This window comes from Garra rufa, chromosome 7 (assembly GCF_049309525.1).
Source record: "Garra rufa chromosome 7, GarRuf1.0, whole genome shotgun sequence".
NCBI classification, from domain to species: Eukaryota; Metazoa; Chordata; class Actinopteri; order Cypriniformes; family Cyprinidae; genus Garra; species Garra rufa.
Window position 1 is genome coordinate 36,164,313 of NC_133367.1, and position 17,021 is coordinate 36,181,333.

Here is a 17,021-nt window from a genome sequence, read left to right on the forward strand (position 1 = left end):
ATATAGTGTATATCGCACAACCCTAGAGTCTAGAGTCAGGGAACTGTCTACATTAAATTGCTTAGTTTTGAGGTTATACTTTCAAAAACTTAGTCAGAACATTGTTTCCATTGCTGTAAACACATTTTCTTTTGCTTCTGTGAAGACATTTTCAACTCTTTCAGAGTCTGATCCCATAAGTGAAGCTTTGCTTTTCATAAGAAAAATTCTCCAGCTGCCTTTCCACAATGATAACAGACAAAAAAGGCTCTGCACTTTTTATTTTTCGAATGTTTTCTCTCTTTGTGTGTGCAAACACAATTTTTTTTCAGACCTCGATGGTTAAACACGTTGAGAGCACAACCAGAAAACAGCCAATATATCGAAATGAGTCATACATCATGATTAGGTTTTTCAGATATGGCAATAACGCACAGTGACGGGTAGTTTGTAGACGTCATTCAAGACCTTTGTTTTCAGCCATTTTAACAATTGGACTGGACACTCACTCCATCTCTTTACAACTGGATACCTCGGGGGGAAAAGACTGCACGGCTAGAGGCCTGACCTCACCTTGACCTGGAGAAACTCTGTTGTCAGTCATTCGATATCTTGCTGAATATTCAGCTCTCTTTTGTTGTGCATTTCTACAAATTCGCCAGCAAAACCAGCTGTTTGACACACGGTTTGTAAGTATCCCTCATGTTGTGGTACTACAGATCCATCCATGATATCTATAATGACAGATATGAACTACATCAGAAGCGGGAGAAATTTGTTGTGACACTGGCCTGTCAGGTTCCAGTCGGACAAGCTCAACATCTTGTTGCTTAATGGTCCACAGGGATAAAAAGACAATTAGTCCACCGAACAATATCAACACCTTCACAATTAATTACACAATATGTCAGGGAAATAAGAACACGTCGACATGCAGCGTAGTTTGACGTTTGAAGGCCAAGCTTGTAGTCCTTTGGCACATTGCAAATTGTTTTTCACATTTTGAACAACATCCAGCGTGGTTTGTGATGCATTGTCTTCGAATATGTCCCTCCACGTTGGCAGATGATAAAACACCAGAGTTACGAAACGACACCACTCACTCTATATCAAGAACGACACAACAATACACTTCAGAAGTGGACGAATCTGCATTGTGCTGTAATTGCATAACCATGCATTGTTGCATTTGTACAAAGCATGTAAGAGTCTTTTTTTCCCACTCTGGACTTGTTGTATAATGACACACGACGTGTTGGCTTACTGTACACAAGTACAGTACTTCCCATAAACGCCAGGTGATATATTACACTGGATGGAGGAGAGGAAAAAAACAGCAGCTCATTCACACCACTCTCCTGTTATCTCTCCGGCAGAGGATCTTTTTGAAGGACCTTCGGAAGTCATTATTGAAGATGGTGTATATAATGGGATTGAGGGAGCTGTTGCAGTAGCCGAACCAGAAGAAGAATTTGAAGAGAGTTTCGTTCACACAGCATTCGCAAAACGCTGTGAACGTGTAGGTGAAGAAAAACGGGAACCAGCAGATGACGAACACACCTATGACCACCGCCAGGACGAATGTGAATCGCTTCTCCCGGTTTTGGCGGCCTTTCCACCTGCTGGTCTTGGTGGTCTGGAGGACCTCGTGCTTTTCGCCATCCCCCGGTTTGATTTGGCTCAGCTTGGTCTTTCCCTTTGAGCTCTTCTTCTTTAGGGAACAAGGGTTGGAGACCTTGTGGTCTGAGGAGGATGATTCCTCCATGTCCATGCCATTGATCTCGCCTTTGTCCTCCGGCTCAGGGTTTGGATTTCCGTTGAGCTTCTCGTGGGGATCTTTCTCCAAGTCATTCTCCTTCTTGCTTGAATCCTTTATCCTCCGGTCCCCAGGTGGCGCTCTGGTTCTCTTCTTGGCGATCTGGTAGATTCGGATGTAGACGAGGACCATGATAATGCAAGGCAGGAAAAACGAGCCGATGGACGAGGAAACAATGTACCATTTTTCTTCATTGATTTTGCAGAACTTCCCCTCACCCTTCTCCATTGTAATTAGAGGTGGGAAGGAGATTACAGCGGCGATTATCCAAACTATAAAAATTATGCGCTTGATTCTCTGTGGCGTGCGCTTGAGGTTGTACTCAATGGCTTGCGTGATTGACCAGTATCTGTCCAAGCTGATGGCGCACAGGTGGGTGATCGAGGCTGTGCAGAAGAGAACGTCCAAGGCCAGGTAGATTTCGCACCAAACCTGACCGAAGGTCCAGTAGCCCATCAGCTCATTTGCCAACGAGAACGGCATCACCAGAGTGGCCACCAATATGTCAGCGGAGGCCAGCGACACCAGAAAGAGGTTCTGGGGAGCCCGGAGAGCTCGGCTTGTGAACACAGAGATTATCACTAGCACATTGCCGGAGATGATGAGGAGGATGAGGAGCCCCACCAGGACGCTCAAAGGAAGGGCCAACAACAGGGTGTACGGCTGAGGATCCGTCCCATTGATTGAATCATTACACCCCATTATTGAGAATCACAGTTTTTTCCTCTCACAACTGAAATTATGTTTTGGGTTGATGACACTTCATTTTTTCCATGTTATTGAAGGCAAAAGTGACATTTCTGGACATTTTGGCATCTAAACAAAAAAACAGAGGGAAAATTATTATTTAAAGAAGCAAGTAAAAAATAGGGATGTCCCGAACCGATCTCAAGAGTCGGGAATAGACATATCTGTTGAGTGAATAAACAATGGCCAGTCAGCTGTGTTTAAGAATCCGCTCAACAGCGCTCAAATGTTAGCAAAAAATAAGTCTTAGCCTCAGATGTCACACCCATGGAACGTTGGGTAAACATCTGATGCATATTGTACACTTAACTGGAAACACTTCAGGAATTTCAAAGTCGGTTGAATTTGATCGGATGGGGAGACGCGAGTGTCGCGTTTATTTTTCGGTCCGCCAGGAAACAAAGCGTAGACGACTGATTTACTCAGTGTTTTGCTAAGAGATGCTAATGTAGACGCCATTGTTGTTATACTCTTTTGCAATGTTTGCGAACAAATTTCAGACTTACTGCTTGTTCTCTGTCTTCTTCTTTGACTTTAAACGCTTGTTATATCTCATCTGACTTGTTGCATGCTGGCCTGTTGTTGTGGGGACATTTCCATGTCCCGAAACGTGATGCTGAACAAAACGAACTGTGATTGGTTGTTTGACACTTCGGCCAAACAGCCTTATGTGCGTGCCTTGGCCAATGAAAGCTGCCATGGATTTCAGACCTTCACCCGTTAGTCTGAAGGTCTGGCTACGCAAGACTAGCGGAAAATAGATGTTTTTAAACTTTCAGTACCGACTGGTACCGAAGTCTATACTTTTGACATCTAATTTGATGCGCATTTGTATCAAGCATTTTTTCTCCTTCGCCTGATATTTATTTTACGTCAGCTTTCATGCCAGTGTCAGTAGGTGGCGGTATGCGCCTTTAAGTGGGTTTGCCAGCCAGCATTAAACCCAAAATAAGTTGAAATGTGCATGCATGGCACACATGAACCAGTGAGGTTTGTTCTAGCATGTCAAACACGTTTGAGCTTCCATGTTCAGTGCATTTGATGTAGTGTTATCAAAAGTACTGATCAGTACCAGTCATTATTTTAAAAATGTCCAATTCCCCTTAACATTCAAGCACTAATATATCTGCACATAGACAGATCTGCTGACAGACACCTGCTTTCAGATGCTCCTATTTACTTATGTATAAAACCATGAAGCATTGATCATTGCAGCCAATCACAGTCATATCTGTGAATCTGCTCAACAGTGCTCAAATGTTAGCTGGAAATGGACATTTTTAAAATCTCAGTACGAACTGGTACCAAAATCTGTATTTTTAATAACGCTAATTTGATGCACACTTTTTTAACAATCTTTCATTTAATTATTGCTTACTTTTATCTGCCGTCAGATTATCCGAGATGTCGTTGCTATAACACCCTGATAGCACACATACATCACGGAGACGTCTATTTGACGTCTGCATTTAAATTGGCAAGATACTGTATTATTTAGTGTTTGCTCTTCTGCCATACGTCTATAGGACGTTTCCTATCATATGTCAAATAGACGTCTATTAAATGTCTTAGAGGTGTTTATGATTTAGAATGTATGAAAAACAGACATCTTAAAGACATATGTCAGATGTTTGTACACAGCAGATGCTTTCCAGATCAAGTTATCATTGACAGACATCTTGCAGACATGCATGTGCTATCTGGGTGCGTTTAAACTTCATGCTTTCTAACCACATGTTGTAATTATTCTGCTTATTGTACATATAAAATACAAGGAGTTTACATCAGCAGTGTCATATTCATAATTAGGATGACAGTCTGTTCACATTGGTTAATGTTGTAACATTTTTACATGTACCAAAGTACTTAGTACTTAGTATAGTGTGTGCATTGAGAGAGTGTATCTTATAATTTTATATTATATTATATTATATTATATTATATATACACATACATACATATGTGACCCTGGACCACAATACCAGTCTTAAGTAGCATGGGTATATTTGTAGAAATAGCCAACAATACATTGCAAGGGTCAAAATTATAGATTTTTCTATTATGCCAAAAATCATTAGGATATTAAGTAAAGATCATGTTTCATGAAGGTAGTTTGTAAATTTCCAACCGTAAATATATCAAAACTTAATTCTTGATTAGTAATATGTATTGCTAAGAACTCCATTTTGGACCTGATTTTCTCAATATTTAGATTTTTTTGCACCCTCAGATTCCAGATTTTCAAATAGTTGTATCTCCGTATGTATGGGAACAGGATTCAATGAAACGGCCTACAAATATTGTCCTATCCTAACAAACCATACATCAATGGATTTAATCAGCTTTCAGATGTTGTGTAAATCTCAATTTTAAAAAAGGATCCTTATGACTGGTTTTGTGGTCCAGGGTCACATATATTAGGCCTACTTATACAACTCTGTATACATTGGATTGATTTGAAAATTTTTAAATGTGCTTAAATTGTGCACCAAAAACTAGGAATACATAAGTATCGGATTAGGACTCGGTATCGGCAGATAGTCAATATTCAATAAATCGAATTGGGGCCACAAAAAACTGATCGGGACATCCCTAATACAAAATGTATTACAAAAAAACAAAAATACAATAATATTTTTTAAAAGCCAAACTAAGTTATAATATCAAAAAACAGAATCAATTTCTTTCTCGTACATATTGTTCAAAAACACCACAACACTACACTAACAGCAAAAAAGTAAGGCAGGAATGGAGCTTACCTCAGTGAAAGAAAAGCCTGATACGAGCCACAAACTTATTTAACCAGTCAATAAATCTTCCTCAGAGTGTTACTTCTGTTTTTAAAGTCGCTCAGCGTGAGAAAAACGGCATGATTAATTCCTCGCATGTCCTCGGTGGAGCATCTGAAGACAGCGCTCCATCGCCAGCGCTCAAGTCAGCTGTGCGCGCGCGGGATCTGGCTCGTCGCACAAAGCTAATAGAGGCGTAATCATATTAGCCCGCCGTGTGCGCGCTGAGGAGAGTGAGAGTGCGCGCACCCACTCGCCCGCGTTCTAAATGACTTCCCTCATCTGCCTTACGCGAGCCACGCCCTCTTTCTCGAAACACCAACCTACGAATTGACGTTGCTTAGCAGTGAGGGTGAGGGAAACGCCAAAAGCAAGTTTAGAAACCACTTTTATACGTGCCTGAATGGTTTGAATCAATTAAACTACTTGTTTTAGTTCAACTAAATGATTGTTTATCGGTTATAATAAATGATCAACTTGAGGAACAACATACTAGCCTAAATACTGAACAATCCTGAGGTGATTAATTCACTGAGGTGAATTTCAAACACATTCGAGGAACTTTAATGTATTTTAGAGCTGTCTAAAAATATTTGCACTCACTGACTGAGCTCTCGTTTCCATGACGTCTCCAAGGCTGAAAATCAACCATTTTGAAACACCCTCACACTTCCTGGCTTTCCGTGACCGTGGGGAGCCTAATAATATCTGAAAACATTACTTCAAAATAGTACCAGGCAAAGTGATTGATGAATAAGAAAGAGGTAAACAATACAGTAAGAGCAGCACAAGAGCGAGGAGCGATGAAACAGCGACACCTACCGGAAATGTAAGTCAACGGTGTTTACACCGACACCAAGGCAGGGAAAATGAAGATCTCCAGCAGATTTGAGCTCCAAACTCGGCTGTGTGTAGCTTTATTGTAATCTTGAAGACCTTGGGTAGCTTGTTCAGGTGTGTTGGAGCTAAACTCTGGAGGAAAATGTATATCCAGGGTCAGAGTTGCCAACCCCTGACTTTTACTTTATGCAGATAATATATGGGAATTATGTATTGAACAAAAATGTGAAACAAACTCCTATCTACCTCATTTTTTTCCAGTCAGAACGGGCGCGAACATTTGTAAATTTTATGGGTGTGGCTTCCCGTGTACAGCCATTCTTTTAAAACAGTTTTTTTTCAAAAAAAGTTCTTTTCAAAACAGTTATTGCAAATTGGTGTGTCTTACCATATTATTTTAATGTATTATCTTAATTATAAACACAGTGGTTTGTAGTGCATTTAACTTTCACATGGTTATTATCCCTGTCCACCTTATTTCCAGTCAGAATGGGGGCGAACATTTGTAAATTTTATGGGTGTGGCTTCAGGTCTTGTCTGCCTCCAGCTATTTTTTAGCTGCACAAAACAGCTTGTTTTGCCGCTTGATATTGCAAATTGATGTTTTACCATGTTATTTTAATGTATTATCTTAATTATGAACACACTGGTTTGTAGTGCAAACAGTTTTACCTTTCACATGGTTATCCCTGTCCACCTTATTTTTTTCCGTCAGAATGGGCGCGAACATTTGTAAATTTTATGGGTGTGGCTTCCCGCCTACAGCCATTCTTTTAGCTGCACAAAACAGTTTATATTACAAATTGGTGTGTCTTATCATGTTATTTTACTGTATTATCTTAATTATGAACACACTGGTTTTTAGTGCAAACAGTTTTACCTTTCACATGGTTATCCTTAGCCACCTTATTTTTCTCGTAAAAGTGGGCACGGCCATTGGTAAACATTATGGTTCAGGCTTCCGGTCGCATCTGTGTCCAGCTATTTTTAGTTGTAATAAAACAGCTCGTTTTGCTGTTTGAGACTGCAAATTGGTGTCTTACCATATTATTTTAATGTATTATCTTATGAGCAGACTGTTTAACAGTTTAACTGTTTACTGCACGTTGTTATTCTTCTTATTTCTACTTATTTCTTATTTTTTAATACTATGTTTCAGAATACAATTAATTAATTAAATATCCTTAAGAAACTGAACTGGCAAGCAATTCCAGCTGCAGCACTGAACCAATTCCCCACTGAGAGTCCCCGCATTATCCTGTCTTTTCACGCATTTGTCTCAGCCTTTTTGGGGAATTGAATGAATTAGTGTCATTGTAAACCTGCAATATTTAGGAAATCAGATTTGTAACGACCAACTTCTAGCTGAACGGGTCATTCCTTTGGCCTTTATCTGGGCAATCTCCTGTCCCAGGGTTTCAGTCACCCTAGAACAACCTGCCATTTTACAATCCCAATGAAAAGTTGAGGAATGCTGCCAATTAAATAGTTTGTCATGTAATTAAGGAAATTAGCACCAGGTGCCAGATTAACACAATTAACTTGGTATCTATAAGTGTTCTCCAATTTTGATCATTGTTCTGTCAAATATCTAATTTCAGTTTTTTTGTACTGTTTCTCAGAATACAGTTAATGAATGAAATATGCTTAAACTGCCCTTCAACCCGTTAGGATAACTTTAAACTTGAGTAAGCAGTGTTGAATTTTTTTTTTTCTGACATTTTTAATCTTTATTACTAAAAATGTGCCACTGTTCTAACATGTTTGACAAAATAACCAAGGCATTTCAACAAAAAACCTTTATTTTGTGGAAAACACACTGATTAAAATGAGAGAACCGTAACCACTGTAGCATCAAAGAAGATTACAACTAAATTTTAAAGGGTTACAGCTATCAGAAATTAGTATGAAGTGTAGAAACCCTTGCTCTTGAATGACTTGAATGATCTGCAGCCACAGGACATCACTAGTTTCTCAGAGCGCACAGGTGTGATCTTGGTCCACTCTGCTTCCAGTTTGGTAACTGTAGTAGATTTCTTAGCCATAATTTTGTCACCAAAATTTTTTAATCGGGTTTGAATCTGGAATATGGGTTGGTTATTTCATTATTTCAGTGTTCTTAGACCCTGTTCAGCACTGAACTGGCTAGCAATTCCAGCTGCAGTGCTGAACCCATTCCCCACTGAGAGTCTCTGCATTATCCGGTCTACTTGTGCATTTGTCTTAAGGGGCCAATCAGGCTTTTGGGTGAACTTGAATGAATTAGTGTCCATAGCTGCGTTTCCATTAAAGGATAACTATTGCCAAAATGCAACCTGGGCTGTTTTTTTTTTTTTACTGTAAACGAGACAAACTTATATCTAAAAGCATAATTACGACAAACGAGCCGTTTTTGAGATTGACCGTGATTTAGTTTTGTGGTCAATGGCCGGTGAATGGGAGTACTAGGGGCATACATTTGAGCCCATCAAAATCGATATTTTTACAACACTAAGAAGGCTCGACACACCATGAAACTTTGCTCGAAGTATCGCCTGGGTCTCTACACATGAACTCCAGAACATTGTTTGTGTACAAAGAGTTTACTAAAAAGAAAGGTTTTGAACTCTTTGGGTTTCCGCTCGCGGCCGTCTTGCCAGTCATGAGGTGTCAATCTCCGAATGCGAATGAATGGACTCCATAAGCCCAAATATTAGGCTTATATGAGGCTCTTTTACAACTAGAAGGTTAATATTGTTTTTCACTTGCGACAAAACAACAAATTAGCCGTGCATTTATATGGAAATATGCTTTAGGAGCTATCCATCTTTACTCTCCTCACATTCGGAGATCGACACTTCTTGACTGGCAAGACGGCTGCGAGCGGAAACCCAAACAGTGTAAGTGAGTTGTTCAAAAACTTTCTTTTTAGTAAACTCTGTGTACACAATGTTCTCAATGCTGGAGTTCATGTGTAGAGACCCAGGTGATACTTCGAGCAATGTTTCATGGTGTGTCGAGCCTTCTTAGTGTTGTAAAAATATAGATTTTGATGCGCTCAAAGTTATGCCCCTAGTACTCCCATTCACCGGCCATTGACCACAAAACTAAATCACGGTCAATCTCAAAAACGGCTCGTTTGTCGTAATTATGCTTTTAGATATAAGTTTGTCTCGTTTAAAGTAAAAAAAAAAAAAAAAAAAAAAAAAACAGCCCAGGTTGCATTTTGGCAACTGAAACAATTTTTTCCTCATGGCAACGGATTTTTGTTGGATTTTGGCTTTATGTAATCAAATATGAACTGTAAATGTGAAAAAAACAAAACAAAAAAAAAAACATTTCAATCGCTGTTTTGTGAAATATTCCTTTTTCGAATTGCCTGAAAAACCACCACATGCGAGCGTAAAAAATGTTCAGATATGTGGGAGTTTGACATGTTTCCATTAGGCGTATTTTCAATTCGCAATTTTAGTTTGCACAATTTAATGGGTAATGGAAACGCAGCTACTGTAAACCTGAAATATTTGAGAAATCAGATTCTTTTTAAGGGTTTCAGTCACCATAGAGCGGCCCACCATCTTGCAATCTCAGTGAAAATTGGAGGAATCCTGCCTGGTAAATAGGATTTGTCATATAATATAACACCAATAACTTGGTATCTGTAAGGCTAAGTGTTCTCTAATTTTGATCTTTGATTCTTTTTCAAATATCTAATTTAAGTTTTTTATACTGTGCTTCAGAATACAATTTATGAAATATGGATTAAAAAAACTGCCCTTCTACTCATGTTGGGATACCTCCAAATAGGACTAAGCAGTCACACTGAAATGTAGGAAATTGTAGGTGGGTTGTTCTGATCTCCAAGTTTACATACACTTGATTCTTAATACTGTATTGTTATCCGAATTATCCACAGCTTTTTTTTTTTTTAAGTAATAGTTGTTCATAAGTCTCTTGTTTGTCCTGAACAGTTAAACTGCCTGCTATTCTACAGAAAAACCCTTTAGATAGAAACAAAGAAACAAATTCTTTGTTTTTTCAGCATTTTGGTGTATTTGAACCCTTTCCAACAATGACTGTATGATTTTGAGATCCATCTTTTCACACTGAGGACAACTAAAGGGACTCATATGCAACTATTACACAAAGTTCAAACACTCAATGATGCTCCAGAAGGAAACACAATGCATTAAGAGCAGGGGGTGAAAACTTTTGGAATTTAACAATAATACTAAATTTAACTTACTTTGTCTTCTAGGAAACAAGTATTGTCTGTAGCTTCTGAAGGGCAGTACTAAATGAAAAAAAAATGTACACATCTCCATTCTGTTCAAAAGTTTTCACCCCCAGCTCTTAATGCATCGTTTTTCCTTCTAAAGCAGGGGTGCCCAACCCTGTTCCTGGAGATCTACTATCCTGCAAAGTTCAGCTCCAACCCTGAAGAGAAACACTTAAACCAGCAAATTAATCTCTTAAGTAGCACTTGATAATTACAGACAGCTGTGTTGGAGCAGGGCTGGAACAAAAATCTGCAGGTAGGTAGATCTCCAGGAGCAGGGTTGAGCAGCCCTGTTCTAAAGCATCAGAGAGTGTTTGAACCTTCTGTAATAGTTGCATTTAAGTCCCTCAGTTGCCCTCCTGTGAATAAAATTATCTCAAATTCATGCAGACATTGTTGGAAAGGGTTCAAATACACACAAATTCTGTCAGTGAGCGTTTGAACCTTCTGTAATAGTTGCATATGAGTCCCTCAGTTGTCCTCAGTGTGAAAAGATGGATCTCAAAATCATACAGTCACTGTTGGAAAGGGTTCAAATACACAAATTATGAAAATCCAAAGAATTTGTGGGACCTGAAGAATTTTTCTGAAGAACAGCGGGCAGTTTAACTGTTCAGGACAAACAAGGGACTCATGAACAACTGTCACTAAACAAAAAACAGCTGTGAAGCACCTGAATATCCTATTCAGGTCAGTACTAAATAAAAAATAACATGCATTTTGTATGATCAATCTCATTTTGCAAATTCTGCAAGGTGTATGTAAACTTTCGCCTTCAACCGTAGATAAATCTAGACTGATCATTTGTAAAGAGGAGCACATTTGACATTCGTAAGGCAGTCAAATGAACATTTATTTGAAGAATGCTTATCAAAGCAAAGACTTGATCTGATGGTAGAGGGTCCTGTTACTCGTTCGGGCTGAGTCAGAAAGAAAGAAAGAAAGAAACCAAGAAGTCACCATTAAGGCTGTTTCTCTAGAGAAAAGCACGTTAGACATGTCCGCACAACACTTGATACCCTATGAAGTGTCCAAAAACAAAAAAACAAAACATTTTGCAGTTACGAAAGAGCAACATTTTTTTATCGTGTGTACTTTTTATACATCCCTGTCCACCCAACCAGACAAATATGAATCTTTAAAAAAAACAAAAGAAAGAAAGAAACAGAAAGAAAATTAACATGCTTGTTTCCTATACATAGCAAGGCAAGAAAAGAAAAAGAGAAAACGCAGGAAACAACATTCCTATGTTCAAAAACACAAAAATAAAGAAAGCATGGAAAATGAATTTCATTTATACAATTTCCGACCTAAATGCACAGACGATATAAAAAATAAACCATACCCTTAAGCTCCAATCATAAGGATTCACCAGAACACCACAAGATTTCAAATTAAAATTTCCACCCCAGCTGATTATAACTGCGCTGTCAGTATTCACCATTGAAAAAAAAAAAAAAAGTACAATTATTGTTATTATTGTCTCTTTTGACTACATTCCTGATTTGCGACGCATTCTCATCCAAAACATACTGATCCGTTAACCTATGTAACTGTACGTAAAAACCAGCCCCACTCCCCTGCATAAATGGCACATAAATGCTGAAAAACAAAAATATTAAACTTAAATGGGACGCGTCCCAAGGTCGCGTCCCTAATGCACGTCTCACTTGAAGTACTCAAAGGCATTTATTGTCACATAATAATTCCATTTTGTTAACATCTAACTATTCCCTCACACACACACTCACGCGCACACACACACACACACACACACACACACACACACACACACGAAAGAAAACTCAAATGTACAGTTCTAAGCTTTTATACAAAACCAGGAATGCAATGCCTCTGGTGTATAGTTAAGCATGAACAGAGAAAGCCCTTTTTACAATGTTTGTATTTTTGTCGATTTTTTGTTTTTGTTTTTATTCAGCGATTCAGGTCCAGAGGGATTTCATCTGTAGCAGAACGTCTGTGCTGGTCGAACCGGCCCGGGGAAGCCAGTCCGCAACGTCTCGCTCGTGGCCGGTTCGTTTACAGCATTACGTTTCTAGAGGTCCATAAGCAGCAACAGGTTCTGCTGGTTGATAAAAAAGCAGCGATTTGTGTCCTTTTCATGGCCCCACGAATGCGAAGTGCCTCTCCGAAGCCTTTACACTTAGCCTTTGATCTTGCTGCCAACCGACGTACAATGTCCGAAAGAATCAAAGCGAGAGAAGAAACGTAAAAAGAAGAAACAGTGTGGACGCAACACAAACGAAATACATTTGGCTTGATGAACTAAAGTGGACGTGGAAATTTACAGTCACTTGATATAATACTAAACCAAAACAAAATTCAGTTTTTAAAAAAAGTATGTATGTATGTAATTGAAACATTTGGGTTTTTAAAGTAGTTCACTTTCAGAACAAACATTTAGAGATCATGTACTCACCTCCTTGTCATCCAAGATGTTCATGTCTTTCTTTCTTCAGTCGTAAGGAAATTATGTTTTTTGAGGATTTCTCTCCATATAATGGACTTCTATGGTGCCCCCGAGTTTGAACTTCCAAAATGCAGCTTCAAAGGGCTCCAAATGATCACAGCCGAGAAAAGAAAGTTCACTAGATAAGGTTCACTAGATAAGACCCTTCTTCCTCAGCTGAGATCGCTTAGAGCCCTTTGAAACTGCATTTTGGAAGTTCAAACTCGGGGGCACCATAGAACTCCATTATAATGGAGAGAAATCCTGAAATGTTGTCCTCAAAAAAAACATCATTTCTTTATGACTGAAGAAAGAAAGACATGGAGGTGAGTACGTTATCTCTAAGTTTTTGTTCTGAAAGTGAACTACTCATTTAATTGCAATACTTTGATGAGCCGCACCATTCGAAACTGATATGAAGTTTTAAATATATAGAAACACAAACTAGTCAGAAGTTTAAAATCAAAACATTTAATAGCGTAGAATGTTATCGTTCGAATTTGCTGAGGCAAATTTGATAAAATATACATGATAGAGAATTAAAATAAAGATAAAATACTTCAGAAATAATAATAATAATAGTAATAAATGCCCCCTTCCATATGTTTAACCGGTAACATGAATTATCGCGACCCTTTTACTTGAGGATGCCAAATATCAATACAAAGTGCATTAAAAGCAGCAGCATAAGAGGGGCGGGATGTGGTGCAAAAATAATTGTAACCAGAGGATAAATAAATCCGGTTTGATGGCACCGATTCAGGATATCCTTCAAAATGCAGAATGAAACAAAAAAGGATGGAAGTGATGTTGAATGGGCGTTTGGCATTCCTCACAGTAAACTTGGGCCTTTAACTGCTAGCACTGTTCAGCACCTGATATGTAGATGCGACTCTCACCAATAGACACAAGCAGAGCGCAACACTGTGGATATGGCAAACAAGTAAACAATCACAAACCCCAGAGACTAGACTCGACGCGCCAAACCCGTGCTATCGGAGAAAAACAAAACAAAAAAGATTGCGGATTCATCGAGCGTCCTGATAGCGAAGAGGAATGAGTGTTTAAAAAAAGAGGGAGCAACAAAATAAAGAATTACGGAATAAATTATACTTTTGTACGTCATTTTTTGTATTAAAAACGTCTTGGATAATTATGTTCAGACACAAACCACCCAACTGCACTGGATAGGCACAATTCTAGAATAATAACAATTAATAATAATAATAGTAATAATAATAAAAAAAAGAACTCAAATTTGTTCACTGCTTCCAAAACAGGTCCTCTGTACAATAAAATCTTTTGGTTGTGGGATACGAAAAAAAAATCTGGATAAATGTAAATTAAAACAAGAAGAAAAAAAAAAAAACTCACATACAGTATGGCGGCAGCAGCAGCAAAAATGAACGTTTTGTAAAAATGTTTTGTTTTTGCATACAACTGTTTTCCTGGCGTCGAACACCCCTATAATGACTGTCAATAAATTGGCAAAAAACGATTGAAAGATTTGAAAGAGTGCCTCTTTGAGAATCACTAATGTACATTAATTTTGGCAACTGAAGTCTAGACGTTTTTCTACGGGAGGGTAAAGGGGGACCCTAACTGGCTATGATTCCTCCAACCCAGTTACGCAGTTCCTAGATATAATGACGATTCGCTTTCCTCTTTGTACAGTGTGTGTGAGCCGCCTCAGACCATGGCGCGGTAGGGACCCTGCATCTTGAGGAACTGGATGATGAAGGAAGGGCCTCCGGCGACGATCTGCGGCGGGAGGTGGCTGAGGGGGCAGTTCTCTATGCTCATGATGGACAGCTTGCTGCAGAGCGCCAGCTCGAACGGCAGACTGTGCAGGTTGGGGTTGTCGTTCAGGTACAGGTCCTCTAGGTTCTCCAGTGTACCTGTGGGATGGAGAGAGAAAGGTTGTTAAAGTAGGTGCGTATGGATTTGTGTGGGGCCGTGTGCGTTTGAGGGCGGCTGGGAGGGCGTACCGATTTCCTCGGGTAGGTGCTGCAGCAGGTTCTCTCCCAAGCCTAGGTACGTCAGGTTGGTCAGGTGACCGATTCCTCTCGGCAAAGTGGTCAGCTGATTATTGGTCAACACGAGTTTCTGCGAATAGAAGTGAGTTTTTACACTAAACAGCATCTACACAGTTTGTGTTAGCTCTTAAAGACTTTACATTCCCCTAAGAAAGTTTACATTCACTCTTAAAACTTTTCCATTTTTTAGTTTAAGCTTTTGCGTTCACCCAAGAAATTTAGCATTCACTCTGAAAACATTTCCATTCTCAACATAAAACTTTTGCATTCCCCTAAAAAAGTTTGATCAAAACTTAACATTCTGACATGAAACATTTGCGTTTCCCCAAGAAACCCTGCCATCACTCTGATAATCCCAAAAACATTAATGCCCGTGTTCACCCTCAAAACTTGTTTCCCCTCAAAACTTTTGCGTTTCCCCAAGAAACTTTGCATCTCTTGCAAAACTTTTACATTCTCTAAAGCAAATTTGCTTTCACACTTAAAACTTTTCAGTTCTCACTTTAAACCTTTGCGTTCCCCAAGAAATGTTGTGTTCTCTCTTAAAACGTGTGTTCTTACATAAAACGTTTGTTCTCCCAAAAAACTTCTAAGTTCGCTCATGAGTTCGCTCATGAAACGTGTGTTCGCTCTTAAAACCTGTTTCCACAAGAAACTGAGTCCACTCTTAAAACTTTAGCTTTTTCTCAAGAAACTTTGCATTTGCTCTTAATACCTCTGCGTTCCCCCAAGAAACTTTGCGTTCGCCCCTAAAACTTCTGTTCTTACATTTAACTTTTGCGCACCCCCAAGAAACTTTGCGTTCGCCCCTAAAACTTCTGTTCTTACATTTAACTTTTAATGTGAACTTTAATGTGAACCCCCCAAGAAACTTTGTGCTTGCCCTTAAAACCTCTGTTCCCCCAAGAAACTTTGCGTTCGCTCCTAAAACTTCTGTTATTACATTTAACTTTTGCGCACCCCCAAGAAACTTTGCGTTCGCCCTTAAAACTTCTGTTCTTACATTTAACTTTTGCGCACCCCCAAGAAACTTTGCGTTCGCCCCTAAAACTTCTGTTCTTACCTTTAACTTTTGCGCACCCCCAAGAAACTTTGCGTTCGCCCCTAAAACTTCTGTTCTTACATTTAACTTTTGCGCACCCCCAAGAAACTTTGCGTTCGCCCCTAAAACTTCTGTTCTTACATTTAACTTTTGCGTTCCCCCAAGAAACTTTGCGTTCGCTCCTAAAACTTCTGTTCTTACATTTAACTTTTGCGTTACCCCAAGAAACTTTGTGTTCGCTTCTAAAACTTCTGTTCTTACATTTAACTTTTAATGTGAACTTTAATGTGAACCCCCCAAGAAACTTTGTGCTTGCCCTTAAAACCTCTGTTCCCCCAAGAAACTTTGCGTTCGCTCCTAAAACTTCTGTTATTACATTTAACTTTTGCGTTCCCCCAAGAAACTTTGCGTTCGCCCCTAAAACTTCTGTTATTACATTTAACTTTTGCGTTCCCCCAAGAAACTTTGCGTTCGCCCCTAAAACTTCTGTTATTACATTTAACTTTTGCGTTCCCCCAAGAAACTTTGCGTTCGCCCCTAAAACTTCTGTTATTACATTTAACTTTTGCGTTCCCCCAAGAAACTTTGCGTTCGCCCCTAAAACTTCTGTTATTACATTTAACTTTTGCGTTCCCCCAAGAAACTTTGCGTTCGCCCCTAAAACTTCTGTTATTACATTTAACTTTTGCGTTCCCCCAAGAAACTTTGCGTTCGCCCCTAAAACTTCTGTTATTACATTTAACTTTTGCGTTCCCCCAAGAAACTTTGCGTTCGCCCCTAAAACTTCTGTTATTACATTTAACTTTTGCGTTCCCCCAAGAAACTTTGCGTTCGCCCCTAAAACTTCTGTTATTACATTTAACTTTTGCGTTCCCCCAAGAAACTTTGCGTTCGCCCCTAAAACTTCTGTTATTACATTTAACTTTTGCGTTCCCCCAAGAAACTTTGCGTTCGCCCCTAAAACTTCTGTTATTACATTTAACTTTTGCGTTCCCCCAAGAAACTTTGCGTTCGCCCCTAAAACTTGTGTTATTACATTTAACT

The 17,021-nt window shown here is 39.1% G+C and overlaps 2 protein-coding genes across 4 annotated transcripts in view; both read right to left on the reverse strand.

The window, feature by feature from the left end:
• Positions 1-243: 243 nt before the first annotated feature.
• adra2a (adrenoceptor alpha 2A) lies at positions 244-5,452 on the reverse strand. The gene is made up of 2 exons (XM_073844539.1): positions 5,302-5,452; positions 244-2,611 (listed from the first exon to the last, which is right to left on the reverse strand). Exon 2 carries the CDS (start codon positions 2,495-2,497, stop codon positions 1,325-1,327), a length of 1,173 nt encoding a protein of 390 aa, XP_073700640.1. The 5' UTR covers positions 2,498-2,611; positions 5,302-5,452; the 3' UTR covers positions 244-1,324.
• A 5,809-nt stretch (positions 5,453-11,261) lies between these two features.
• The window catches only part of shoc2 (SHOC2 leucine rich repeat scaffold protein), a 44,556-nt gene continuing 38,796 nt past the window's right edge, over positions 11,262-17,021 (reverse strand). For all 3 annotated transcript variants that reach the window (XM_073844152.1, XM_073844150.1, XM_073844153.1), the window contains exons 8-9: positions 14,888-15,005; positions 11,262-14,797 (exon numbers count right to left, since the gene is read on the reverse strand). In XM_073844152.1, the coding sequence (XP_073700253.1) occupies positions 14,589-14,797; positions 14,888-15,005 (327 nt within the window). In that variant the 3' untranslated portion in view covers positions 11,262-14,588. The remainder of the gene's footprint in view (positions 14,798-14,887; positions 15,006-17,021) is intronic.